Source organism: Leuresthes tenuis, unplaced genomic scaffold, assembly GCF_036924035.1.
Source record: "Leuresthes tenuis unplaced genomic scaffold, fLeuTen1.0.hap1 SCAF_23, whole genome shotgun sequence".
In the NCBI taxonomy this organism is placed as follows: Eukaryota; Metazoa; Chordata; class Actinopteri; order Atheriniformes; family Atherinopsidae; genus Leuresthes; species Leuresthes tenuis.
In genome coordinates, this window is record NW_027325377.1 from 15,094,244 (window position 1) to 15,121,858 (window position 27,615).

Consider the following 27,615-nt stretch of genomic DNA (forward strand, 5'->3'; position numbering starts at 1 on the left):
GGGAACTGTTGTGAAGCTGGGGGGCTGGGGGTCGTCTTGGGACTGTCAGAACAATTCGCACTACTCGTTTTGAGGTGCTGCCGCTGATCTATTTCCGGATTCTTTTTTTTTTTTTTTTCCTTTGATGGAGGAGACAGAAGTTCCTCTGTTTGGCCAGAGTGTTAACCACAAAACTCCTGCTCCAGGACAGTTGTGAGCAGACTTCAGAGTAACTGTATTTCCAGTTCTGCACCATCACCACAAGGATTTTATTCTCTCTGGCAGTAGTAGGGATGCTGACAGATGATCCTAATTCTGTTATATTATAAGGAAAAAGTCAAATTCAGGCACGTGTCTGTTTCTTTAAAAGCTTGTTTAAATAAATTGCTTAATTTGATGCATTTAAATCTCTAAATAAGACTTCTTTTTTTTAAATCATTGACTGAATGGACAGACATGATGTTCCTATGGTTAAAGGAGTTCAATCATATGAACACATGCGTAGTTTATTGTTCACATTTTGGCACAAATTCCTGATAGAGCATCAAAGATGCAAGAACCCCATTTCACCCTGCATGGTCAGGACTTAGCACTACATCGCAGCATGTTGAGGCTTTTGCGGCCAGCTGAATGTCTTTTAAATCTGTCTGTTGACTGTCAACGATGTTTAGGTCTGTGGACCGTGAGGATTGTGGCAAAATCGACCTCTTTAGCTAGTCGGTTTTGGTTTTTGAGCATAAGAATGGTCAGGATTGGGACTCTAGGGCTGGAATTTGCTGCCATTTTTTTGGATCCACTCTACCCTTTTAACGCATAAATAAAAATCCTATAAAATCATATCACAGCGTTGCTTAAAAGCTGGGAAGTTGGAGGTCTTTTCCAAGGTTTTTGACTTGGCGGTCTCACAATCCTACATGCAGTTGTCTTGGGAAATTGTTATCAACTTGACCTTCACCGTTGCTCTTTGTTACCATTTCTTAATTTCAATACAAACTCAGATAAGGTGACCTTAAAAGACTTAGCTACCTTTTATAACCGTCATCTGCACAGCAGGCATGAGTTATTTTCATTTTTACACAACTGATGAATTTTGAAGGAAGCCAGTGGCTGCAGATGCATTGTGTTTGCAAATAAATCTCAAAATAAAGCTTCAAAATGATCATCATAAGAGGCACACTTTAATCACAACACCAGCAATTTACCATTAAAAACAAAAACACACACACACACACAATCGTAATGTGCTTTTACTAAGGAAAATACTTTATTCATTTCAGAAGCAAGAGGACAGAAGCCAGTTCAGACTGCTTTTACACAGGAGCTACAAAGAAATCCAGATTTGGAGAATTTCTATTTACTGGCAGCGAGATTTGTGATGTAACACATGTTTTTACATAAAAGAAAAATAAAAAAAAAATACAAAATTGTTTTGTGTTTCAAACCATCTTTCCTGCTGAACATTTGCAGACCTGGCAGTGAGGAATGTAATGTACAAAGAGCATCCGATCGGCATACAATAACAACCACGAATCCACTGACACCCGAAAAACCTTTTAACATGACAGGCAGACACCAATCCTGCTTTCAAGCCTACAAACCGGAATGGGAACGATTCTGCGGACAGTTTTATTCCATGATAGTTCCACGTTGCATTGACAGCGTGAAGAGAACTCGTCTTTGCAAAGCTCAGACCTTAAAATAAAAACATCTGTAACACACTTTAACGAGGAAAGTCGAGACCTTAAAGTCCCGATCTCCAATTAAACTCAACCTGACCAACAGCCAGGATAGATCCTGCAGCTGCAGCTATCGCATCCCGCGTTCATAATTCATCAACAGCGTGGAGCCCAAAATAGAGCCAAGATGAACTATGGACTGGTTGTTATCTACACATTTGGACCCTCATTTACTAACAACCCGCGTTTTAAAAAAATAGAACTTTTCTCCCCGCCCCATTGATGTGAAGAAATAGTTTTGGCAATAGCTGATAAATAGCCGATAAAGACTCGTGAAGGTGAAAAAAAAAAAAAAACACTTTGCAAGATTTAAGGCACATTTCCATTCAAGATGCTTTCTTTTCTATTTTTTTATTTATTTTAATATAAGGAATTTGCACCACTCAGTGTCTACACAACATAATCTATCATGAAGACCGGAAACGGAAACCGGTTTCTTCCGGTCAAATACACAAATATAACCCGACCGCAAATTAAATACTTTTACAGAACACGACGTGCTGACTTCTAACTCGGCCGCGGAAATATCTGAAGACGAGCGAAAGCGATCCACAGATGTAAAATATGAACATTTTGTGGAAGAAAGTGATTGATCAGTCAACCTTTAGACAATGAGGGAAAATGACCATATCAACCAGACTGATCTAAGCATCTTTTTTTAAACACCTAAAAACGCTCAGTAAGAGACTCGTCAGATTCTCCGAATGGACAAGATAGATATATATATATATATATAAAAGAATACAATAAAATAATAAAAAACACAAAATTCAGTATGAACACAAGCACGTATCAAAATGGGATGAATGCATTACTGGAATGAAATAAAAATATTTAAACAGCAACAAAACAACCAAAAAGAAAGTCTCTATAAATACAGAAGCCATCATCAGTGTCCTGTACAAAGCCTCACATGTCATATTTTATCACAATTTCCTCTGGAAAAAGACTCTCAATGTGATTTTTTTTTCTTCTTTTTTCTTTTTTTTTTTTTTTCTTCAAACACAAGCCAGGTGAATTAAAGCAACCACTTAAACCGACTCATTAAACTATCAGTGCAACTTTAATTCGGAAATAAAGGACAACCAGTGCCCCTTTGTCATTATTTCTACCATTACAGTGTATCTGATTGAGCAGAGATGGCATCAAACATTGACCTTAATCAATCAGCAGTGGGAGCTGCTGTATGAGGTTTGCTCCAGGACACTGAGCATGCTCAAGAGGGGTAAAACCCATCGGAAGAGAGGGGAGGGGGTTCACTTTAACCTCAGGAGGTCTCGTTGACCGATCGCTCCAGCTCTATCACTTTACTACTGCTCTCATTCGCCCTCTGCTCCCGAGACCTGAGAGACAAAACGCAGGACTAAGACGCTGACATTCACTTCAGAGAAGGTGGCGTGCTTCTCTCTGTGTGCGTTTACCTGTGCAGGTCCAGCAGCAGGTTTTTTTGCGACTGCGTGTCGTTGCTTTTACTCCGGAAAGGCAGGTGTGTTTCGACGCCACTGGGCTCCACCACGAGTTTCTGCTGCTCCGAGCGGCGCCACGCTGCCATGACGACGGCCGGCGCATCCTCCCACTGTTCGGGATATTCGCCGCCCAGGCCGAGGAGGTGCGGCTGCTCGTCCTCGAAGGTTGATAACAGACTCCTGGACTTCACTAAAACGAGAAAGAAAGAAAAAAATCATATAAAATAATCTATGTTTTCAATAAAGTTTTTTTTTAAAACGGTTCAGAGTGAGAGCTCGAACAAATGGATGAAAGAAAAAACTGAATTTGATTCGAAAATTATATGTGGTTTCCATTACCAAAAAAAAAAAAAAAAGGAAAAAAGCATGTATGTGCGTGGGAGGTAATGAAGATGTAGTGAAAGGTCAACTCTTTAAATCAGTCTCTGTAGCCGCCACTGCCGAGCTGTAGGTGGAATCTGATTAGTGGTGATGTTATAATGGACCTCCAGTTTTATAGCCCGGAAATAATGATTCATTACAATGATAACAGCAGGGCAGGTCAGGAAAGTTGAAAACTCTGGAAAAGTGACTGTGAGTGTATCTCTACAGCCAGTGATGCACAATGCTTTAAAAACCCGTCTAACCTAACATGCTATACAAATATCTCCAATTTCAAATTGAAAACACAAGTATTTTTATGCCATTTTAAATATCACCTCAAGTGTGATGACTTGCATTAATGCTGCATCCATTTCCCACCTTGTGTCTTTGTTATACTGAAGATATCGCACATTTTGTTTGCCTTTCCCCTTCACTTAAAGGTGCTATATGCAACTATTTTAATAGTTAATGTAAATGATAATATAATATAAAGTTCTGCCCTTGGCAGCAGGGCAGAGAGGCTGAAGTCCAAGACAGTGGACTGAGTCCATCAGCGGGATGAGAGGCATTGAGCATTGATGGGCCGACGCGAGCCGTTAAGCAACCATTTCACTTTTAAAATATGTACATGAAGCACCTTTAAGAGGTGTTGTATACACTGTTGCATAATTATCTACATTTGTATCTAAGGTACTAATCCATCCAGACCAAACAGTGTTTTTTTTTTTAAAGTTTTTTTTTTTTTTTAAACACAATAAAATATACACAGCATACGATGATTCACGAGTCATCTTTTATCTCCGTTTTGGTCTCCGAACAGTTTCTGTAAAAGAAAAACAAAAAATCTAGCTCTCCATCTGCCAAATGCTCTTTCACTGAGAGCATTGCTGCGTCTGAAAATGAAACTTATCAAAGCCAGAAGAGGAAACCAATTTGTTGCTTTAGTCAACAACCACAAAACCAAAACACTGGGCTGAAAGGGGCTAAAACCAACTCAGAGGAGGTAGTAATAACTGCTGGTGAATTTGAGTCATTCAAATATCTGTTACTGCAGCCTGAGAGCGTGTTCAATTATAGTTTGGTTTTCTGGTCAAGACCAAAGAAGAAGTTCAGTCGTGGTTCTGATTCTTAACAAAAGTTACTGAGTGTTATTACCTGTGGCCGTGTAGGACTCTTTGACGGCCATCTGTTTGGAAGCCACGCCTGTTTCAGTGATGCTCGAGCACGGGGTCAAACCGCTCGGACAAAAGCTCCCCAAAAACAGAGCAAAGCACAACACGACGACCTGCAGAGACACACAAAGAGGAGCGTAAACAAATTATGAATCATACAAAATGTTCAGCTGCTAATGAATAATGGAAGCAGATGTTTCCAATTCAATAATCAATGTTCCATCGCCTCTTGTTAGCAGGCACACACACACACACACAGAAGTACCATTAAGCATGATGATGTCTGGGTGCCAGCCACCCTGCAGGACTTGTGGACTTTTCCTGCCACCACCGCCTGCAGAGACTGCAGCTGCTGTAGCAGAGACCTGGAGAGAGAAACACACACACAGGTTAGACACACAAAAGCTAAACACACCCCCAGCTCTACAGTTGAAACACTGAGCAAAGGGAGTTCAAAAACACAGAGAATGCCCCCCATTTTTTAGAGCCTTCCACAATAACGCCACTCAGAGTTAAGAGGAAGAGCTGATGTCTGATGGTTTTGATTAATACAGCTGATTATCTGAATGATGCACACTGATCGTTACAGCTTTTATTTGGTTTTTATCCCACTGCTTTTTGCATTTTGCTTCCTGTGACAGCAGTCAATAACTATACTGTCACGCTGCATCTTGCCATTGATTTTTCCCCTCATTGTCATCCTGCCTTAGGGCAGGACCAAATCATCATCATTATTAGCAAATCACATCCATTGTGTTCTACATGTGACTTTTTCTTAGTGAGGAGATGCAAAATGAGAAGGCGCCACTGTAAAATAGCACTATAAGTCAGTTATACTGCAACATAACAAGTGCATTTTCATTGATGTATAAGAATTCATGCAAAAATTTATTTAATTTTATATTTATAGCTGGTTGAGGTGAAGTTCATTTGAAATCGCTTGTGTCCAACTGAAACTGTTCTCATTATGGCTCAATCTGATGGATATACTTTGCCAATGAATCAATTCATTGTTTGGTTCTGCAGTTTGATCTGAACCGCTTCTGATCAGTCCGTCCTGCTGCTGCAGATGGTATCAATGCACAAGTTTTCCATTCGGTTCAGTTCAGAAGGCGCAAGTGTTGTTAAGTACGTAGTAACGACTTCATATAGTAAATTTAGCGTCTAAGTTCCACGCAATTCTGGTTGATATGTTGATTATGCCTCCTAGTGTTCAACATAAAGGAATGCATATATTATCAAATGGATGAAAAGGAATGGAATTGCTTTCTATTAAATATGTGCATGGAATTAACACAATATAATGAGACTAATATAAAAGGGGAAACGCAGGAGTGTTGGCAGAGTTTCACACACCTGTCAGAGATTACAGGGAGTCATCTCTACAAATGTGTCTCAATATTCTGGTTAAAATGACTTTTATCATGTAATTATGCTACAATTCAAACTACTAATGTCTTTTATATCAGCATTAGTCAGATGTTGCACTAAGATTTTGTTTTGCAGTTTGGGGTCATTAAAAAAGCAGCTAAACTCTCCCAGCACGACCACACTGTCCAGGTGTGCCAGCTTAAGAACACACACAAAAAAAGGGCAGCTCCATTAATCTTTTCAGCAGTGAACAGGGTAAAGCCCACTTAACAAGACCAGAAACAGCTGTGCTTCCAGCCAGATACACACTTAACCCAGTGCACTCTCAGCACGCGCACACTTACAGTTGATATCCGCATAACCGCAGTGAACAACACAGTCTGTCCGACGCAGCACGAGCACTTTACATCAAAACAGACTCATGATTATGCATGAATGCAAAACCACAGCTGAACGCATCCAGAGGGAGCTTCTGATTGATTCCGCTTTATTTGCAAACACTAAAACTGAGTCAGTGTTTCCTCAGAGCTCCTGAGTACCACCGAAAGTGGGATCTCGCAGGGTGTGTCTAATCTGGCAAAGATCCAGGGACATTTCCCGATCTCAATCCTTCAGCTGCCTCTGCACCCTCCTCTGAAACGCCTGCATCTCAGTCTGTTTGTGCTTTTCATTGCATCAACTTCTTCTTCTTCTTCTTCCTCAGGAGTGTCCCAACTTCCATGACCCGAAAGGCATTTCGTCTTCATCAAGGAGGATCATTGAATACTTTACATGCACCCTGAGGAGGAGATGAGGAGGGAAAAGGAGCTCATAGCATCGTCTGACGGGAGTCCAACTTGTGGAAAATATGAAGCTTTTGTTCTCGGTAAACATTTTGAGGCAATGATTAAGGGGCGAGGAGCGTTTTCTTAACCTGAAACCATATTAGACAAAAAGGAAGTACAAGCAGACGTGGGCCGCGTGTATGCTACACGTTCTTACTTGTTTGTGCACTCCAGAGTTTCCACTTTCCTTCGCAGCTCGTTGTTTTCATTGGAGCACGTCTCCACCCTGTGGCCAAACAACAGTACTGCAGGGTCAGTGACTAAACACACATAATTCACTCTCATACTTCTGTAAATGGCTCATTGTCATATTCTAGATGTTATATGTACTTTATGCAACATTTGTATACTATTTGGTCTTTATTTACAGCAATTTGCTGCTTTTCTTCTGCACAGTTTGTTAACTGTCTGCAGAATACTACTTAAATCTTTAGCGATTAATTTATTAATGAAGATGCAGAATCTTGAATGTTATTAAAAAGAAAGAAAAAAAACAAACAACCAAAACTCTTAGCTGATATATGGCTTATTTTTTCTGCTTTTATTCATATCAGGAAAATAATGCAGGTGGACTTACTTCTTCTCCAGAGTGTCCATGTACTCCTTCTTCTTCCGGCGACTCTCCTGAGCTGAAATCTGTGAGGAAAAAGAAAAAGGAATTTGGAAAGATATAAAAAAAAAGTGTTTGGATTTAAGTTGATTTAAGTTTGAATAGAACCAGACATGTTGTATTTTTAGATACTGCCTCAGAGGTTCACCTTCATCACAGCCTAATCTTGTTTTTTATAAAAACATTCTCTCCTATCGTTCTGTTTGTCTGGGACTGTGGAATAAAACGTGTCGGGAAAAAAAATCTATTCAAAATATCAACGCATGCGGCAGGAACATTATTTTTCCTATTCAAATATCTTCAACACAAATACTTGCCCAGATTTTGAAAGAAAATGGCCGCATAAGAGGTTTGTTTTCCATAGAATTTACATGCATCTTTCCATCATTCGTTTAATGAACAATTTCAGAAACATGACGGATGTTGACGTGCTGGTTCTGTGCACCAGTCCCGTCAGTTCCTACCTTGTTCTTGATCTTCCTGCGGATCTTCTTCAGCGCCTTCTCCTCCGCTTTGGTGAGCGGCAGTTTGGTGGGAACCGGGTAGCCTTCGGCCACCAGCGTACGACGCTCCTCCTCGGTCAGGATAAGCGGTCCCGACCCCTGCAGTTTCTGCAGGGAAAAGAAGGGAAACTCAATCATTGTTGCAGCCATGTACAGGTTCTACAGTACGCAGCAGTATGTCAATTCCTATCACATCAGTGGATATTTCTTTAAGTATGATATTGGAAAAAATATCTCCATTGTGTGCATCCACCTTCTTTCTCCCATGAGTTATTGTCACTCTTAACTTATAACACCTTCTCTTTGTCATTAAAATGTCTGTACTCATGGAAATAATATGATGATGTCGATAAAAGTGATTATTACCACTTCAGCTGGATCTATAACTATGATGTGTTTGAAGTTCAGGCATCATTCCTCCAAGTTTCTGTTGTGTGTTGCATGCATTTTTAATTCTGCAACATGATCAGACCCCTAACTGCCTCTGGTCATGTGATGCAAAAAGCTGAGAGCAAAAATAAAAAAAGTTGAGCTCTTACGTGAGGAGCAGTGAGCAGAGGCGAGTTGGACAGGGAGGAAGCAGCGCGAGGCGACACCTTAAGGCTGGTCTGAGGTGGAGGTGGGCTGGTGGGGGAGGTGGGGCAGGACAGGCCGGGCGGGGCGTGTACGGGGCTCTGGCTGCCCTCAGAGTCGCTGCCATGGGAACTGGGAGGAGTGGGGGGCATCTGCAGAGACTCCAGACCTGAAACACGATCGTTAGCAGATTAACAGAGACAGAGAAACAATAAGCGAAATAGAGGCTGGAATGCCTGATTCTTTTAGTTCTAGAAATTATTGAAATGCATTCAGAGATTTAAATCATTCAGGCCTTTAGAGTGAAAATTAAGTTCATAATCTGGCATTTAAAAGTTTTTTTTTTTTAAAAAGAAAGAAAAAACAAAAGTCGTTCTAGTTATTTCAACAACTGACCAGCAGGTGTCCTCGTAGTATCAAACAGCTGCCATGCAACAACAAAAGCAAGGAAGGAAAGTCTGAGTAAAGACCTTTGGGTGAAAGATTCAGGAACTGATCCACTTCATGAGGTTCCAGTTTAATCTGAGGGATGATGTTCTCCTCCTTTATCTGCAAACACAGAAGGCAGACGGCGTTACAGACTTTTACAAACATCTTAAAACACCAGCGCTCGCCACGTGCTTGTGGTCTCCCACCTTGATGCCTTTGTTCTGGTTGTTGCTGCAAACTGATTTCTGAGCTGCAGCAGGGGGAACAGATGGGCCCTCAGGTGCTTGGGGCCCTTCATTGGAGCCCAGAGAGAGGGAGAGGGTGGGGAGGAGAGAAGGAGTCTCGCAGAGGAGGCCCTCAATGGCTTCCTCCTGCTCCATGACCCAGTCGGCTGAATCTCCATCCGACTCCGCTGCAGAACAGGAAAAGCGGACTCCTGTTAGCCCTCATTTTGGACATGTCGTGTCTCAGGATGCATCAAAACAAACAGAGACTCATTAAAACATTAAAATTTGCTTCTTTTTCTGCAAAATTTACCTGTGGAGCTTTAACACCTGAGGACTTGTATGATTTTTATTCTAGTGTTACCTCTGACCCTTTGAACCTGCCATGAAACATTTTAAGGAATGCAAAGGCTTTGTTTGGGTTTTCCATCATCATTTAACACCTGGATACCCTCCAATGAACTCGAGTGAATGCACCTCAGCATTTAGGCAGGTGGTAAAAGCTTATAAAGGCAGTATTCAATATACATGGAACTGATCTGCAGATTTTTTAGTAAAAGTTTAAAGAGGAATAGCCATCATTAATAAGATAATCTTTTGGGTTGCAAGCTTGTAAAGGTGCCGTTGACTAAGGTTTGTCCTTCAGTTTTGCATTATGTGGACTACTAAGACATTAAAGTTACTAATGCACTCATAGAAAACAAAACCTTTAAGTTTTCGAGAGTTCTCGTCTCACCTGCTTCACTGCCATGCTCTCCGGTCAGATGCGACAGCGGCGACTGAGGTCGGCTGTCGCCGCACAGCGAGTAGCTGTGCTCGGCGGTGATGTGTGGCGGCAGGGGAGAAGAGGGGGACAGTTCGCCGCCATCCTCCCCCTCCATGGCTTCCACCTCGCCTCTCCCCCCAGAGAGGAAGGGGTCGCTGAGCAGCTGACCCAGCAAAGCATCCTGGGAGAGGTCGTCAAGGAGCTCAGAGAAGTGCTGCAGAGAGGAGAAACAAAACAGAGGTTTTAACAGAAAACCCCCTCCATGATGGGAACGCATGCAGGAGGAGACAGACAGGTGATTATACAAAATCACATTGTTGCCAGTCTACAACCGCGGGACTGTAATTACAGACCATTAAATTCTTTATTGGCACCTTCTTTTGAAGCTTCCCCTCAGGAAACTCCAAAGCAGCCAATCAGAAACTTAATCACTATTTCTCTTTCTGCGTGTGCAAGTGATTCACAGTGTGGTGAAAACTTTTACAGAACACACACTGAAGTTACCACCAAGCCTTTCTCCTCCTCCCCCTCTCCCCCTTGCTCTCGACCTCCTCTTTCATCCCTCCTTCCCCGCATTCCTTTATCTCTCAACAAGGTGAGTGTGTCTATCCTCCTCCATCTCCAGGTGTTTAGACTACCTCGAACAAAAGGCAGTCAAAGCAAAGCCCTGCAGATGTGTTCAAAGCAGCTGCAGGGCTCTGAAGATCCTCAGAGAAATTAAGCAGTGACACAATAATGATATAAAACCAAGAAACTCTTTTAGTTTAAATTTAAGGAAGCTGGAATCAGAAAAGGGTTATTGACGATGCGCATCCAAGGTCATTTCTGAATTTTCAGATGTTTTACAACTCAAATGATTAAGAACAAGCCGAATCGCTGCTTTTGTCACAACATAGGCTTTATTAAGGGTGAACAAGTGAGTTTTCCGTTCTCATTTGGTATGTTTTCTTTGTAAGAAGGGACATCAAACTTAAGAGACATGAGTGGCCGTCTTGGATTATGAAAATCTTAAATAAAAGCAGATTGTACGTATAAATGGATTTTTCCATTTGGGAGTACACTGCAATTCATTTAGTCAGACCTACCTTTTCTTAATTTCCACTTTCCTGTACTTTATTCGTCTAAAATGTCAAAACAACTGTTGTTTTGTCATCAAAGAAGCTCCGTATATTTGTCACTGATGTGATTTTGTGTCATTTTTGTACATGATTCTGATCGGTTGATGTCCAATCTTCTCGACGATTCTTTTTACTACTAATAATAATGATGAAATAATGCTAAAAACCTTATTTATGTAGCACTTTTCAAAACTTAAGCTACAAAGTGCGTCACAAAACAATAAAATCGTTAAATATGAGTCAATATAACCAGCGAACACAATGATGATGAATGAAACGATGAATATATACCAATAAGTGTGTGAAATCAGGGAAAAAAAAATAGAAATAACTTTAAAATAAAGTTCATTTCATTTCAGTTTTTCTCTTTCTCTTCCCAGATTCTATTGGCAGAAAGACGGCTTCTTTCTTGACATTTTGTCAATTATATATAGGGTATGACAAGCTAATAATTAATGACGGCGCTGTTGTCCGTTTCCAGACGTGTACCTGTCACCATATGCATGAATGAGCAAGTGAGCAGAAAGTGAAATGAAGATGGAGGAAGCAACGGAAACAGCAGGAGGGTGGAAGGCCGAATGTCAAGCATGTGGCTTCGATTACAGACTCACAAAGAGACGACTTCTAGCATTTCTGTCTCATGCACACAGCTGGCCTCCTTCATCCTGCCACTGTGTGCTGCCCTACATGGACCGTCTACAAACCTGTGTGTGTGTGTAATGTAAACACTGACAGCATACCATGAGTCTATTCAAGGAGGACGGGGGGGGGGAATATTTACACATTTATCCACCAGTGGGTCCACTTCTTCCTTCAAGGATAAAGATGTGTGTCACCAAAAACAACCGATGGTTTGGGTGAATATTACAACGTATTAGTGTGTGTGTCACATACACTTAACTCCCCTAAGCATCTCCTAGCAACAACTTCTGCATGGTTACCAAGAGCCACCCTGTACGGTATTTACACTCCATCAGATCTCTGTTCAGGCTCACAAACACTCATGGTTTGGGGGTTTTGTTGCGATCATCGCGTAAACTATAAAGTTGGCTCAAAAACTTGTGCTTATCAGGGTTGAACTCCTTGACTTTTATTTTATTGTGACGAGAGGACACCAGAAACACCCTCCTGGTGGTAAAAGAAATTAAGCAAAAAGGGTGGAACTTTTAAGGGAGGAGAACATTAGAAAACCTTATTTTCTGGGTTCAGACTTGGCTTACACGACCTCTCACTCCACCCTTTTCCCTGGATGACACATTCCTGCTGCACGACACAGCAGAAAAGCTCCAAAAAGAAAGCAAAAAAAAAAAGAAAGAAATAAACTCTAGTGTAAGAACAGGAAGTGGGAGAGGTTCTGCTCCGCCTGCATGAAAACAGAACCGCACCAAAATGACAGCGCAGCTTCATGAGCTCCCTGTCATTTCTGCCTGCGGTTGTGTGGGAGTGGGATGCAGGGCCGGGTGTAACTCATCACACTCACAACAGGAACGTCTTTGTCTGCAGCCCATGAGAGAGGTGTTATTTGGGCCTGGCTGTAACCCGACTCTCTCCAGCTGGGAAACAGAACCGTGAGCCTGAATGTGGACACTGGGAGGTAAAAGTGGAGCTCGGGCAAGACTCAGAACTGAGAGAGAGAGAGCGCCGGTGATAACAAAGAGGCCTTTCTCATATTTTTCTGAATAACCTTGCTCTTGTAACACACAAAAAACAAGGCTGGGATGGTGCTGAAAGAGGAGATTGTAATCTTTTAATTGAAGCCTGTAGATGGAGGAGGAAACGCAGGCTGATTGTCGCTCAAGCTAAATGTCGCGCAAAATCTCACTCAGAGGCTTAGCTGCACTTTTAATATGTCTGATCTTAATAACATCAGAGAGACAAGCGAAGATTTTAAACTGGGTCACACAAGCCCGACGAGTTGAAACTTCGGCTTCCTGCAAAGACCACATTCTGAGGTGGGGCACATTAGCTTAACTGCCAATCGATCAGAAAGCTGTTGAGATCCTTGATTCTAAACTCCGAATGCCAAAGGTCACTTATCCTCAAAGTCAGGAAAGCTGGGCATCGTACTTTGGGGATGTTTAAGCGGAACGCGCTGTCCAACTTTTGTATTCGGTGCATCAGTAAAACAGACGAGCTGGAGGCAAACTGTAGGAACCAGATTCAGATGACAGGGGAGGCTGGACTGTGTAATTGTATAAGGAAATGTCAAACTGTGTTTCAAAATGGCAGCAAAACCATGGCGTGAACTTCTCCTCTGCAGAATTAATCAATTCATCTGATCATTGCAGGCGTTCAAACCAAACGCTGCATTTTTAGGGCCGTTGGCACTGCTCAAAAACACACTTTTCATGTCAGAATGGATATTTAAACCTGTTCGAAGGCTTCACTCTATTGGAAAGCAACTAATAAGAGTTGAGCTCATAAAACCCTTCAGCAGATAAGAATTATCTTGTGATAGACATTGATTTGAACTTTTGTTTCATAAAAAGTCCCTGTTATCAGGCAGCAAATGATAAGATGCTACTATTAAAGCCTCAACAGCTGCGTTGGACATTAGCAGGTGAACTGACAAAGGGGGTGAATTGAAGGGGAAGAGTGTCCCCACCCCCAGGTCTGCAATTCTTCTGTAACGCAGGTTGTGCATCCGTTTTAACCTTTAACAAATGGAGCTTTAAGCTACTGAAGTGAGAAGAGGAAAAGTCTGATGATGCAACATTTTCCTCCCCTTAAAAGTCAAACCAGATGTGAAGAAAATTCTCTGAAAAAATGTCTGACGACACAAAAACACACACAGGATCCCACACAGGGCTCACGGTCACCTTCCTCTCGTGTGTGTCCTGATGAGTGTGTGTGTGTGTGTGTGTGTACCTTGCCCTGGACTCATCCATGTGTACTTTTTCTGATGACACAACAGCACGCTCACTAAGAAGTCAGACAAACACCCTTGCACACGTGAACCTCTAATCTGGACAAACTGAGTGAGTCATTAGTTTGATTTGAATCCAGATCTTTGACTTGAAATGTCACAAATTACCACCACGTGTCTAATTATCACCCGATAACCAGTGTGAAAGGTTGAATGTACATCGGAACGTTTATCTGACAGCGAGACAATCTGCCCCGCGAGGACACTCCATCTGCTTAACAACACACTTTGTTATCATCAGTCACTGTTATCATTTAAGGCTGCTTCTACTGGGAAGAGAAAGAAGCTCTCCGTCTACCAGCTGCTCTCAAAGCTCATAAAAACCAAAGCTTCTACCTTTCTCAACATTCTTTCTGGCTGCTGAAATTCCCAAAACACTGGAGATGAAAAAGATCTGCATCAGAGGCCAAAGTATGCTTCCAGTCTGTTTCAGCACTTACCTGAAGCAACACGTGTGGAAACTTTTCCTCCCGCAGAGCAGCACAGACAGTTTTCCTTTTTACCCGAGTACTTATATTGATTTTTAGGCGTGTTTGAGCCTGCTAAATTCCAAATCCTGACATCCAAGCAAAAGTAAGTTATTCCCTCCCCCCAGATTCTCCTGAATCACCTGAAATGTCCCGTTTCTAATGCAGACTTTTCTTCTTTTACCTAATGACATCACTGTGAAACACGTTTGCGTGCCGCCTGCTTAGTGGCTAACTTCTCGTGGCTCAATCGGGAAGGGAGCATCGGCACCACATTCTGCCATTTTTTTTTGGATCAATAAGCTGACCAATCAGAGCAGATTGGGCCTTTCAGTACGGGGTCCTTAAAGAGACAGGGCCCGAAACGGAGCGATTCAGTGCACAGTGTGAGAAAAAATGTGTGTTTTTTAGATTTTAGTAGATCGCAAAAATAAAAAGATGGCTCTGTGAAGCATAAAGTCAGCCAGAAAACAGAGGTTATACAAGCTTTACTGACAACAAGACAAACATTTTCACAAGGCAGCGGCTTTTGATCTAAACTTAAGTCGTTTTTACTTTGTGTAACCTTGTCATTGGTTAACAGGGAACGCCACACAGCACACGTTATTGAGGGCATTCAGCAGAACAATCTGTCGTAATGTGCTGCATTGTAGCACAAATCCCACTTCAATTCCCCACAGATGTCACCGGTCACATTGTTGCGTCTCCTGTTAGTCTAAACAGCTAAGAGAACAGCTAAGACCCTCAGAAACTGTTACGCATGATCAAACCCAAAACCTGGACTGCAGCAGGAATATCTTTAAAGCAACTGAAACTTTGGTGGTTTTCCAGCCTTCAGTCAGAGTGAAACCATGTGTGAGATAACGATGATAGTGAACAGAACTATAAACCACTTATCACCAGCTGTAACTGCACCGGGCTTGAGGCTGGTACACTGCCGTCGCTATGCCGCTGACACAGAGTGTGTGAGTAAAGCAAGACAAATCGCAGACCTTGCAGGGCTTCTACTATCTGGGTTTTATCTGGTGAGGAAGGCAGTAGGACGTGAGCCCAGCACCAAAACAACATGTCCAGACTGGGCTGGAGTACTAAAAGTATACTGCTTTATGTGTCTATTACATCCAATCGGTTAAACACGTTTAGTTTTTTCTTTTAAAACTAGACTTTGTGTGCAAATACACATCCATACACACACACACACACACACAAATACACTACTGCCTGATCCCGGCCAAATGATCTCAGTCAAAATGACCTCGCTTAACAAAAACGCCCTCATTCCCAGGGAGACTCTGGCTGGTTCTCACAAGGATAAGAGTGCAACACAGACACTCCATGATCCTGACATGGAACTCAGGCTGAAGTACTCAGAGGTACCATGTTTGCACTGGAAAAAAAGGCTGAACAACAAAGGAGGAGGAGCAATGATCATACAAACGAAAGGGCAACCTTGAGATAGTTAGAGCTAAATGTCAGCTTTATTTATCATTATTTGGATCAAATGTGAGGAAACATTGTAAATTCTAATGAAAAAAATGACCTCTAATGTAAGATGGGGTTGTCAGCCTGCGAAACATTCAGTTTCCCACCGCAGAAAACAAAGAAAAGCTTCCCAACAGAGGAGACTTGGAGCATTTTTTGGAGTTTTATTATGTGACGCTATTGGTGTTTAGTTAAAGGCATCGCCTGAAGGGAGAAACACTAAAAAACATTTTATCACTGTGTTTTATGGTCTTTCAGCTCAATGTTTTGTTTGTTAAGCAATTAATTTCACTTTCTTTGTTCAGATCCTGTGCTTGAACTGTCAGCTGGTCGACATGATGGTGCATTCAGCAGCTTTAGCCACCTTCTATAAGCTTGCATGTCAGTTTCTTCGTCAGCAGTGGAGCAACATTTACATTTTTCAAGTTACTTCAGCCGTGTATAACTCGCCTGCTCAAACTACAGAAAGCCTTATGGCTGCATGATAAAGGGCCGTGGTCACTATGAGCGACAAATGAGCTCAGTTCTCAGATAGATCCACCCCTTTTGTGTCACTTCTGATAGCAAAATGACCCAAATGGTGACAGCCAACTAAACAGAGGCAAAAATCCTGGTAATCTATGAAAAAAACCCATTATTGCAGGTTTTAAGTTCATCTTTAGGGAATAAAGAAGTTTTTTGGCATCAAATATTAGTTACGTTTTCATCTGGTATTTCTGATTGTTGTTTGTAAAGACTCAGTTTTGTGTGGCTAAAAAAAAAAAAAAAAAAAAAGATATTTACTGGTTTAAGCTCTTCAAATGTGAGGATTTGACTCCTTTTTGTTTTCATCTTGCCAGTTTGGACACGCAAAAATAAAATAAACCTTAACAACACCTTGTAGGACCATTTTATGAGATTTTGAAGATTAAGGAATCAAACGATTGATTTGAATATGTAGAAAAAACCTCCCAAAAGGAGCCTTTAAGTCAGAAGTCTCAAAATCCAAATCGGATATTTTGGTCAGAGGTCACTGAATTAGCTTCCTTTGAAATACTTCTTAATATAAAAACATGTCAGCGTCTGTAGGAGTATGATCAAAGTTTTTTTGCAAAGGAGCGGAGCGATGGATAATCGAGCCGATGTAAACAACAGGAAGTGAGAGAGAAAAGCAGTGGGTGTGATGTCCAGCAGGGCAGCCGGTGTTTACTCTTCACCCTCGGCGCGCAGAAAGGAACACGCTTGCATAAGCAAAGGCACAAAACATCTGACCAAAATACCAGCACATCTATTTCCTGTGTCACAACGTGGACTCATTGTAGGCTTGTTCACGCCGAACCGTCGCTGGAAATAAAAAAAGGAAGAGCTGGGTTCGCAGGGTGGAAAACATGTCTTGTTAAAGCTCACAAATATGACTCAGCTGTGAATCTGAAGTCTGCTCTGTTGATATCAAATGAGCATGCGTGTGCTCTGCACTACAGAGGAAGCACACACAAGCCCACAAGATGACAAATGGAGGAAAAAAAGTAGGTTTTTCCTGCCCCCACGGTCTCCTGGAGCTTCCTAAAGGTTCAACGTTCAACCCCCACAACAAACACACACAAACAAACTTTCCAGCCTTGCTCTGTCATACTGACCGGTCGCAGAGAGCAAACCCCCCCCCCCCACTGTTTCCAGCGGCCCTCCAGAGATTACGTAATGACTTCACCAGAATCACAGACATTACCAGTAAGCATGAGGCCGGCTTCAATGCAAACAAACCCCACACAAAGTTAGCAACAGAACGCCGTGCGACATATGTTTGGTAAAGCTCCTTTATTGGCTTGAAAAATATCAAAACTAACCTTCATTTTCCCTGCTATTTTGAGTGCGTTCGCACTGACAGCAACAGGCAGCTGATTAAAAGCACCCAGACTTTAATGGACGCCATGCTGGCTGCAAAGCTGAAGGGAAGTGGTGCATTTCCTAACCATTGGAACCCTAACCCTTTAAAAAGCGATCGCATTCTTTTCCTAAACCTACCCAGGTACTTTTAGTGGGAGAATCTAACCAAACGGGGAGTGAAAATAAAGTCAATTGAAACTAAATAGTGAAAAAGAAGCTGTCTTAAGGTGGTCTCAAACTTAATTCTCGTGTTTGCAGGCCATGTGGCTTTACCCGTGCCATAAAGAAGCCGTAGTTAGGGCAGCAAACAGATAGCTCGGAGCCTGCTCTGATGGATTCTTTTGTGAATCTCGCGAGGATTCGGCTGTGATGAAATGATGAATTTTTGCTTTGAGTATTCAAATCTTCAGGAAATGGATAGTGAGAAACATACAGATTCTTAGATATAATCTGACTATGAGTTTTCGCGATATTCTCAACTCAGAAGCCAAATGGATGAGAAAAAGAAGGAAATTTGAACATTTATACGAGCAAACGCCATCTTCTGAGGAAGGCTTGCACAATAGAACTCTCCAAAGCGTGTTGCATACTTAAATCAGAATCCCGTTTTCTTCAAATAAGATGCTGGAACAATAGGAAAACAGTGCTCAACACTCCACTTCCAGTCAGGAACAGCATGGAAAATATGTGTCAAACATTAGCACAGCTGTTTTTCAGTCTCCTCACACTACCCATTACACCCCTCACCTCACCAGCTGAGATCACCAACTTTCTTTCTGTCAACTTTACACTTAAAAGCACCCCTGGGAGCGTCGATGCTCACAGCACTCTTGCTTTGTCGTGAAGTGAGAAGATTTGGGGACTTTTTTGGAGCTAATCACAATATTCTTTGTTGCGTTTCTAAAACCTACTTTTTGGTTTTTCTTGGCTGCCGGATGGAGGGTAAAATGTGGGTCAGTGTCGGCCTCGCTGAAGCACCCCCCACGGCGAGCTTCTTAATCCCAAGAGAAGGCCAACACACTCTGGGGAAGCTTGTCCAGGCGCGCCCCTGATCTGAATTCTTCTGTTAATGGAGCTGTCTGAGGCAGACGCATGCCTGAATGTCAAGTCATATGCACTGAGGCACAGTCATGCACAGACACTGAACTTTGCATGGATGAATGGGTTTATTTGTTCCAGTGAAAAGGAAAAAAGGTGTTCTCTGCATGGAAATTTGTAGGACTAAAGATTTTTTGGCAATAGTTACTTTAAGCTGTCCAGCTTCCAACCATCATGATCATTTACGGTGTCACAAAGCAGCGCATCCACACATCAGGTGTCGCATAAGGTCAGCATATGACCGATGACATCCACGCCTCACCTGGTTCAACTAAGCTGCAAATCCTAAGAATATGCTCATTACAACGATCCAAAGTAGCCAACAATGCTCCAGCCAACTACAGCCTCGAATCAGGCAGATTTCTGGCTGCAAGACTGACGCCACAAAAGTCCTGAATATTCAAACGTAAGGTCAGGACTCGAATGAATCTGTCCTCAGTTTTTCCTTAGGCTGCAAGGCATATTCAAAGTACAAAAATAAATAGCGGGGCTATCCTTAAATGACCTGACAAGTTTATCCCAAATGTAATACGCCTGTGAAATAAGCTTTAATAACAGTGTTGTCTTTATAAATAGAAAAGCTATTTAATTCTATTTGTATCGTATCTGTATGCAGTTCTTATTTTTTTTTGGTATTCTGTGCATGTGGCTGCACAGAATCCGCCTCCTGCGTACATAATAAGGCACTTTACCAGGTTCAACCCAGCTCTGGGCTGTTGTCCACACCCCGAAGCCATCACCACATCTGGTAGCCATAAATCAGGCCCAAATTGGGTCTTGTGAAACTTACCTGTGTCACCAACATCTGCAGCAGGTAGACAAATGATTTAAGTGGAAAACGCCTGCGCTGAAAGCAAGCAGAGGTCACACAGAGCTCCCACAATGTCAAGCAAAAGCAGATGGAGACCTTGTGTCATCGATGCTTGTGGAGGAGGTATGCGAGAAATGCAGGAATACACTTTTTTTCCCTTTAGAACTGCAATAACAATCACTGTCAGGGATAGAGGCGGTGAAACTAGAGCTCAACTTCTGTACTTTAGGGTGAAGTTGGCTGTGAAAAAGCTTTCCAAACCACCACTCACTTTCTAAAGTTAAACTGAGAGTCGAGCAATGTCAAAAGTGTGTCTAGCGCAAAGGAAACTCACACTCAATGAAAATCTATGGGAGAAATACAAAGCAATAAACAGATGGAGATATTTTGCACAGGAAGAGGAGTCAGGAAGAGGATAAAAGCAGGCCAAGCATGCAGAGGTTACTGGCATTTAGGACAGGAGCCGACTCGTTCGAGCTCATCCTGTAGGAGTGACGGATGAAGGAGGGACTGGAAAAAAGGGTTGAAAGGTTAACGAGACAGCGGATGGAAAGGTTTTGGTCTTAAACTGGCCTAGATTTAACCCTTTGAGCCACATGGAAGGTTATGGGCAGCAAAAAACGACATCAAAGCGCGTTTGACGCACCTCATGCCGTGTCGTAAGCAGTTTACACGCTTTACGCTCAAGCAGGAAGAGCCACTGGATTTCAAAGAGAAAAATCAAGAAATGTAGCCTGGAATTTAACTGGACATATCTCCTGACACAAAAAGCTTTGCAGACGAGCATGAAGAGGGAAGACAGAGAGGTCAGTTGGCTATATTTCAGCAAGCTGCAGCTATAAAAGAAAAAGAAAAAGAAAAAAGAAGCTGCCTCGAGGCTCATTTAAAGACTGGGTGTACACAGAAAGCACACCCACACCCTCTTAACCACACACACACAAACGTTTAAAACCTTTTATGGGGTCAGTGGCAAATGACAGGGGGTGCAGATGCATACAGAACGAAGAGAAGACGAGAGGGGGGCAGAGAAAGAGACAGATACAGTGATAAATTTAGCTTTGCCTCAAAGAATGAAGGCTCCTCTAGATTTTCCATAATGATCCCTCCCGCACTGATTACTACCTTCGCTCTCAAATGACCGCCCTGCCTGCAGCAAGCTGAAGTTTGAGTCCACTTTCAAAATCGAGAGAAAAGTTGCATCAGATTTGACAAGAGTAGAAAAATGCATCCCTCGTGTCCATCTGCGCACCATCTGTCACTCCTCCAGGCCAAAAAAACAAAGAAAATCGCTCCATTTAAAGCTTTGAAATGAGGTGCATCGCAGATATTAGAGCTAAACTTACAAAATGTATACATCATCTTTTAGAGTGATTCTCAGACTGCTGTTTGAGTCAATACCAGGAGGGGCTGTATGCAAGATGCTTTGAGTGCTTTCAGAATGCATTTCATGCTTTACTTTTGCATTGCCTCCAGAAGAAACTGAGCTGAATCGGACTCTCCTGTCGAAGGGAAACCAGACGATAACATTAGATTGGAAAATAATGAAGTAACGAAACGACTGTGCAGTTGTTATCCACCGGGATCATTTACTTTACTCGATTTTTCTCAAGAGAAGGAACTGCATGACTGCATCGCATTTAATGGTTTCTTGCGTTGCATCATTTCTCCACCGAGTTTCACAGGACTCCCTCTCCATAGTTTTCACTTTCACAACTAGTTCTCAATTTGACCGAAACTCCACCGGAAGTCTGCATTTTTTGAAATGCAGCTGCTCTCTTTAGGTATTTCAGAGCTGGGAAGGTTTCACTAAACGAGCCAGCGACTGTTTTTAACAAATGCCAAGTCATGCTGGTCATTTCTTAAGCGGCGTTGCAAAACTCTACGCGGTTTCAGCTTCTGGGATGTGACAATTTGTCCGTTTTTCTCTGCAAGTCAGACAAAAATAAATAAACCCATAACAAACTGATACTACTCTTGATTTCGTTGCAATTTCTCGGCCATCTTTTAACCAGAAAGTCAGATCAGGCTTCTCACAAGCATCACTGTGAGGGCAGAGACTCGTAAAACAAACCAAAAGCCCACCCTGAGGACACTTTTAAAAAGTTTCCTTCACAAAAACCCAAACCTCACGGATGAGTGAAACAGAAAGTCTTTGTTTTACTGCTGTGTGGGCGCCAGAGTCGACTTTGAGAACAACCTGGAGATCCGGCACCACACCTGCAGTAATAACCCCGTCAGATTCTTTGTCACACACAGGTGTGTTTCTCCAGCTGAGTTACAGACAGATCCAGAGAGTCCGGTCTGGCTGAAACATGAAAACTGTGAACGGCAACAAAATGCGACTGGTTTCCATGTTAAATTTGTTATTCCAGGATTAAAACAGGACCGCTAAGAATGTGCTTGCATGAGTGCGCCCTGGATGAGGCTCTCTCTCTCTCTGCACACTGACACTCATGTTACAGACGCACACATGGCCCATTCAGACGGACACAGCGCGAGGTCACCGGCGAGCAGGATGCCCTGCCCCAACGGAGAACAGGCTCTGCACTGTGAGCACATGGAGAAAGCTGTTTACACTTGATGCTCCGGGTGTGCATTGGCGTGTGTTTGTGTGTGTGTGTGGGGGGGGGGGTAAAGTGAGTCTACATAGAGCGCGCACTGAGCTGTAAAAGCAGACCAGTAAAAGTGGTGGATTACAGCTGGTGTGAAAGACACCAGATGAGTTTTTAGTCTGCAGGTATGCTGTGTGTTATGTAAGCAGAGAGTCCTGAAGCAAGCGCTGAGCAAAGACACTCCTTTTCTCTGCACGCTCGATCGGTTGAAGTATGCAGGTGCAGCGAGTTTAATGTGCTCGGCAGCAAGCCAAAACTTTAAAGTGTGTGCAGTGGAAGTTCAATTAAAGGCCTCCTTTTCCTTAACCCTCTGACAGACATGTGCCCTTCATCCCTTCATTTGAATTCATTTTTCCTTTCTTATAAAAGTCTGAATATACATGTAAGAGACTAACAGACTCGTGCAGGACTCCCAGAAACTTAAAGCGGAGTACAGAGGGAAAAAGTGTCACGGAGGATTTAAAAAGTGTTTGAAAAATCTTTCTGTTTTCTCCATCACTCTGTGATCAGATTGCACTTCCTTATGGTCATTTTTGGGCTTTCTGAAACTACCATACATTATGATATGCTGCTACACTGGCACCAATCCTTAGTTTCTGAGGAAAGAAGTTAGTCCAACTTGGATCACACCACGCCGTGTGGAAGAAGAAGAGCAAAAGTAAAATCTAAACGTGTAAAATTAGGTTTTTTCACAGTGAGAATCTGTTGCTACTCGTTCAGTTTTGGCGTAACATCACTGATCCATCAATTAGACGACACTAAGAAATGTCAGCCTTCCCATCAAAAGCTTTTCAAAGTAAAAAAAACGGGTTTTTCTTTTTGTCAATAATGATGATTTAAATTCTTATTACTGATATTCATAACTCACAACACTTCATTCCCAAGGGGCACCTGTTCAACCTCTGATGTCCTGATTTTATAGCACAAATCTACTTCCTAAAGAAAACGATTTGACTCATTGACTGAGTGATTTCGATTTCAGCTTCTGTTTTATGCCCATTTGGAAAATGCCTGAAATAGATGCCAAACAAGTCTGGCAGCCAAACCTACGGTGTCTTTTGTTACTTTGACAGCGTCATTAAAGGATCGTCACCACCGAGTGAAGATGAATGACCAAATCTTGTCTCCCTTACTGTAAAAACCTGAGCAACCTGGTAACAATGAAGGCTTTTACACAACAGAGATGGGAGTAGTCGGGAGGGACTAATGAGAGAAGCAGCCGTCGAGGCTGTAGGTCCCACACATACTGCCGATGGTTCACTTTCACGTCACTGTGAGGAATCCCATCAACGAACCCCCCCCCAACATGAGAGAGCGAGAGCAAGGGCCGACCCACGGCTGGGAGAGGAACAAAGAGTCCAGTCTGTTTCTCAAGCTGCCTGACATTCAAACACTACAGTCTTGTTGGTTTTCCCATCCCCACATCCCCCACACACACACATACTATTCATACTTTGCTATATAAATAGAAACATCAACACATTTCTTAACACAACCTACCCTTTGAGCACTGCTGCAGTGGATTTATACGTCACTTTCTGAACACATGCAGTGCATCTCTAACATATTCAGGATCTGTTTTGTCTGCATATTTATTTGAATTAAAAGGCACATTCTTTAATGTATAACTTCCTGTGTGTAACCTATATGCTAACCTATGGCTAAAAATGTTTTCACTAGTGTAGAACTGGATATTACCCCGTTTTATACATTATATAAATCATGCATATAACATTCGAGAAGCAACTAAACCACAGGCTGCTCTGAAGGACGCTCGGCCATGTTGAACCAAAACGTTATAACAATAACACAGAATCTAACACTGGTTACAGTTACTGGTTACAGTTCATAGTTTTCTCTTCATGCTTTAAAGGAAAGTTTGACACTACATCCAACACACTGGACCTTTAACTGTCTTTAAGGGTATCAAAAAGTTACAATTGCTAATTGTTCGTCATGTGACCATCAAACGGCTCGTGTGGGATAAAGGAGGATAGGGAGGTGAACCTGAGAATTTGTCCTCAGAAATGGTCTCCATGCAAGGGTCAAGTGTCAAGAAGTCGTTCTTAAGGAAGGGAAAGCGGGAGAAAAAGCTGAGGTGTGTCAAATGACACAAGAACTGGACTAAAAATTGGTGGCAGCGGGCCTTATGGAGTGATGAAACGTCCCCAGAGCCCGGACCTCAGCATCACTGAAGCAGTGCGCCATCATCTTGGTGGAGAAGAGACTAAAAGGCAGCCAACATCCAAAGAGGAGCTCGGAGAACTATTTCTGAAGACTAGTCACAACACAAGAAAGTTGTCTAAGAGGGTTCAGGCTGTGAATAAAGGTGCTCATGATAAATATTGACTTCGAAGCTCTTTAGAATGATACAAACTCAGTTTTTCCAAGTGTTTGCATAATAAATCGCTGCTCTTTCCTATTTTCCTGGCAGTAGATGAGGAAATGAGGGCTGACTCACGGTCAGCTAAATAAGAGATAGTAAGCCAGTGGGTACTGGGTCTGAGTTTGCTCCTAAGGATCAGCAAATGCCAAGTTTAGGTGCTGAGAGGGACTGTTGAGATTGGTGCCTCCATTTAAAAGCTGGGATTTCGAGTCAGTTGCAACTATAACATTGTGCATGTTAAGGGAAATTTCAGCAGAATACCCAACTAACACATCATGACGTTGTTTTTTTAGTCCTTCAGCAGTTCCGTTCATTCATTTTAGTCTACTTTAATAAAGCAAGTTTAACATTCATCGTGCAAGAGCTCCGTTTTTCGCCTTACAAACCAGGAAAACATCTGTCTCTTTTAGCTGGCAAAATCTTCCTGATGCATGTGTGGAAAGCGTCTAATCCATACAGAGCCATTCTCCTTGTCTCACAGGATTTTCTTTCTTCTTTCACAGGAGCAGCTGTAGGTCCAGCTCTTGATTAAAGCAGCTACACTCACAGCATGAACCCTCTCAGAAGTTGTTACAACACAAGTCTTTACCTGTCTGGATTACCCTGCAGCGGAGATACAAATCTGCCTGCAATGCCACAATGTGGCTTTTTGGGGATAAAAAAACTCCTCGTGATGTGATGCATTAATTTACAGTAAAAAGGCATGTTTTAAGGTTGGGGTAAGTATCGAGAAAACCTGAATAATTTGGTATGATGTTCCCAGAAGTGCTGGAAACTGGAATTGGGCCTCAGTGGTGTCTCATTTCGGTCCTGTGAGCCAGCTGTTTTTTCACTCTGGAAATCCAGTCGCTCCAATCATGGTTTCCATGCACAAACACACGCATGTGCACACTCGAGACACACACACACACACACACACACACACCCCTGCCTCGCTTTGTTCACCTCCCACACTCCGCTCTTGGCCCACAGCGTTACCAAGGCAGACAAATGGCTGGACGACACACTTCAAGTTACATAACTGGAGACCTTTAAATTCAGGGTTCATGTTACTGAGAGGAGACGCTGGCTGCATGTGTGTGTGTGTGTGTGTGTGGGATCCATTTCCATTATAATCTACTTATCATATCAGTCGTTTATAAACATAGCCACATAAGGAGATATAATATAGAGTGACATAAGTGTTTGGTTACTACAGTTTGAGGAAACAACATAAATAGACATCTCTCCTCATATAATAACATCAAGGAACAGTTATATTGTTTATTGCACATCATAAAAACCCTTAAAATGCCCTTATGACGAAACCGTGTTGTAAATGCTTAGATTATGTGTAGAAATACAGAATTATGTCCAGCTTCATACAATCACTTTTACAGTTTTGTGCATCTCATCTCCGTTTTCATTGAACAAAATGTGATCTAAATCGAAAACAATTGAGTTATTCAATGTTTGTGGGACAAAACGAGCTACTTAAAAGGCACCAGCTAAATAATCCAATGAGTTCTGATGTACACACACCAATCGTCCACATCTTTGAGGGGATATTTGTGACATAAGTTTGGTATTTTTTCTTTTTTGTCTCCAAATATTCTGTTTTCAGCTTGATAAGCTTGAGAGTCCACTGTTTTTTGTTTTTTTTTGTGAGAACAAAACTACAGAAGAACAAGTTTTAGTAAAAATATTTGTATTTTGAATTGGTGGTCAGACAAAAGTGTGTCTGAGATGCTGACAGGGACTCAGGGAACTTATGAGGGCTGTATTTGCTACTTAGATATTGTAGCAATTGATGGAAATGATCAGGAGATGCAACTTTTTTGTTTTTAGATTCATGTAAAGTAGTCGAGCTCCAAAACTCCCATTTTGCTTCACTTTAAAAAGAAGAAAAAGATAAAAAGAGGACACACCTGCTACATCCTGGACCCAAAGGCTCAATGGAGAGCAGGGGACCATACGCTTCCCTCCCCCTTTACTGCCCATTAATTCCTCATCAAACTGAGATAAAAGTAATCATTCCAGTCTGAAGTGACTGTATGTTCTTTCACCTCCCCCACATCCATTATCGATAACTTACATTGGTGTAGAGCACACAGTCGATCTCCCCGGCCTCAGACAACTCGCTGAGGTTCCTGTCCCAGTGCAGAAACGGTTCACTGCTGTCCATGATCTCCATGATTTCCTCCACAGACTCTCTCCTGCTTTTTGCTCTCGTTTTTATGCTCCAGGAGCGAAACGCAGCGGGGGTTTGTTGCTATGCTGTCACCGCAACCTCTGGCTCCAACTCCGCTAGTAATAAATAAATAAATAAAAAGTTCCCAACAACTTCTGTGGGGTGAAAGCAAAGAAGTGTAGAAAACAGAAACCCGTCCAGCTGGTTCAAAGACAGAGAGACAGGCGTAACAGATGGTCGCGACGTTCAGATTCAGGCTGAGAAATGTTGTTGTTGTTGTTGTTTTTTATCATCTCCTCTCTGGTTCAGGATCCACAGACAGTTTTCCAGAGGTTCTTTTCCCTTTTCTTTTCTTTTCTCCTCCTCCTCCTCCTCCTCCTCACGGCCCAGACAACCAGGAATTTGTAGGTGGAGTCACGGAGACAGAGAGGAGAAGTTCAGCAAAAATGTCAAGAAAACCCAGGAATATGTATCCAAAGCCCGGATATACAGCCACTTTAATGACAAACACTACAACGCTTTAAACGCAGCACATAAAACCAGGTGTGAATGTTTTTCTAAGGCTTTTTAATAACTTAGTTCCAACGTTCACTAAATTTGACTTCCGGACACGATTTCAAAGTAAAATACCTGCCACTAATTTGAATAAATTTTATGGTTTCCATA

The 27,615-nt window shown here is 42.2% G+C and overlaps 1 protein-coding gene across 1 annotated transcript; it reads right to left on the reverse strand.

Moving 5' to 3' along the window:
* Window positions 1-1,216: 1,216 nt before the first annotated feature.
* Window positions 1,217-27,466, reverse strand: creb3l2 (cAMP responsive element binding protein 3-like 2). Its single transcript, XM_072377264.1, has 13 exons — window positions 27,181-27,466; window positions 26,854-27,065; window positions 9,987-10,230; window positions 9,233-9,438; window positions 9,068-9,146; window positions 8,564-8,766; window positions 7,986-8,132; window positions 7,489-7,547; window positions 7,069-7,137; window positions 4,982-5,081; window positions 4,700-4,829; window positions 3,137-3,371; window positions 1,217-3,058 (listed from the first exon to the last, which is right to left on the reverse strand). Exons 2-13 carry the CDS (start codon window positions 26,950-26,952, stop codon window positions 2,983-2,985), a joined length of 1,647 nt encoding a protein of 548 aa, XP_072233365.1. The 5' UTR covers window positions 26,953-27,065; window positions 27,181-27,466; the 3' UTR covers window positions 1,217-2,982.
* Between the last annotated feature and the right edge of the window lie 149 nt (window positions 27,467-27,615).

Coding starts and splice junctions, on each gene's coding strand:
- creb3l2 (XM_072377264.1), bottom strand. CDS start 26,952: ATGGAGATCATGGACAGCAGTGAACCGTTTCTGCACTGGGACAGGAAC. Junction 10,231..26,853: donor ACTGTGTGCTCTACACCAAT/GTAAGTTATCGA, acceptor TCCTCTCTGCAG/CACTTCTCTGAGCTCCTTGA. Junction 3,059..3,136: donor CTGCTGCTGGACCTGCACAG/GTAAACGCACAC, acceptor TTTGTCTCTCAG/GTCTCGGGAGCAGAGGGCGA.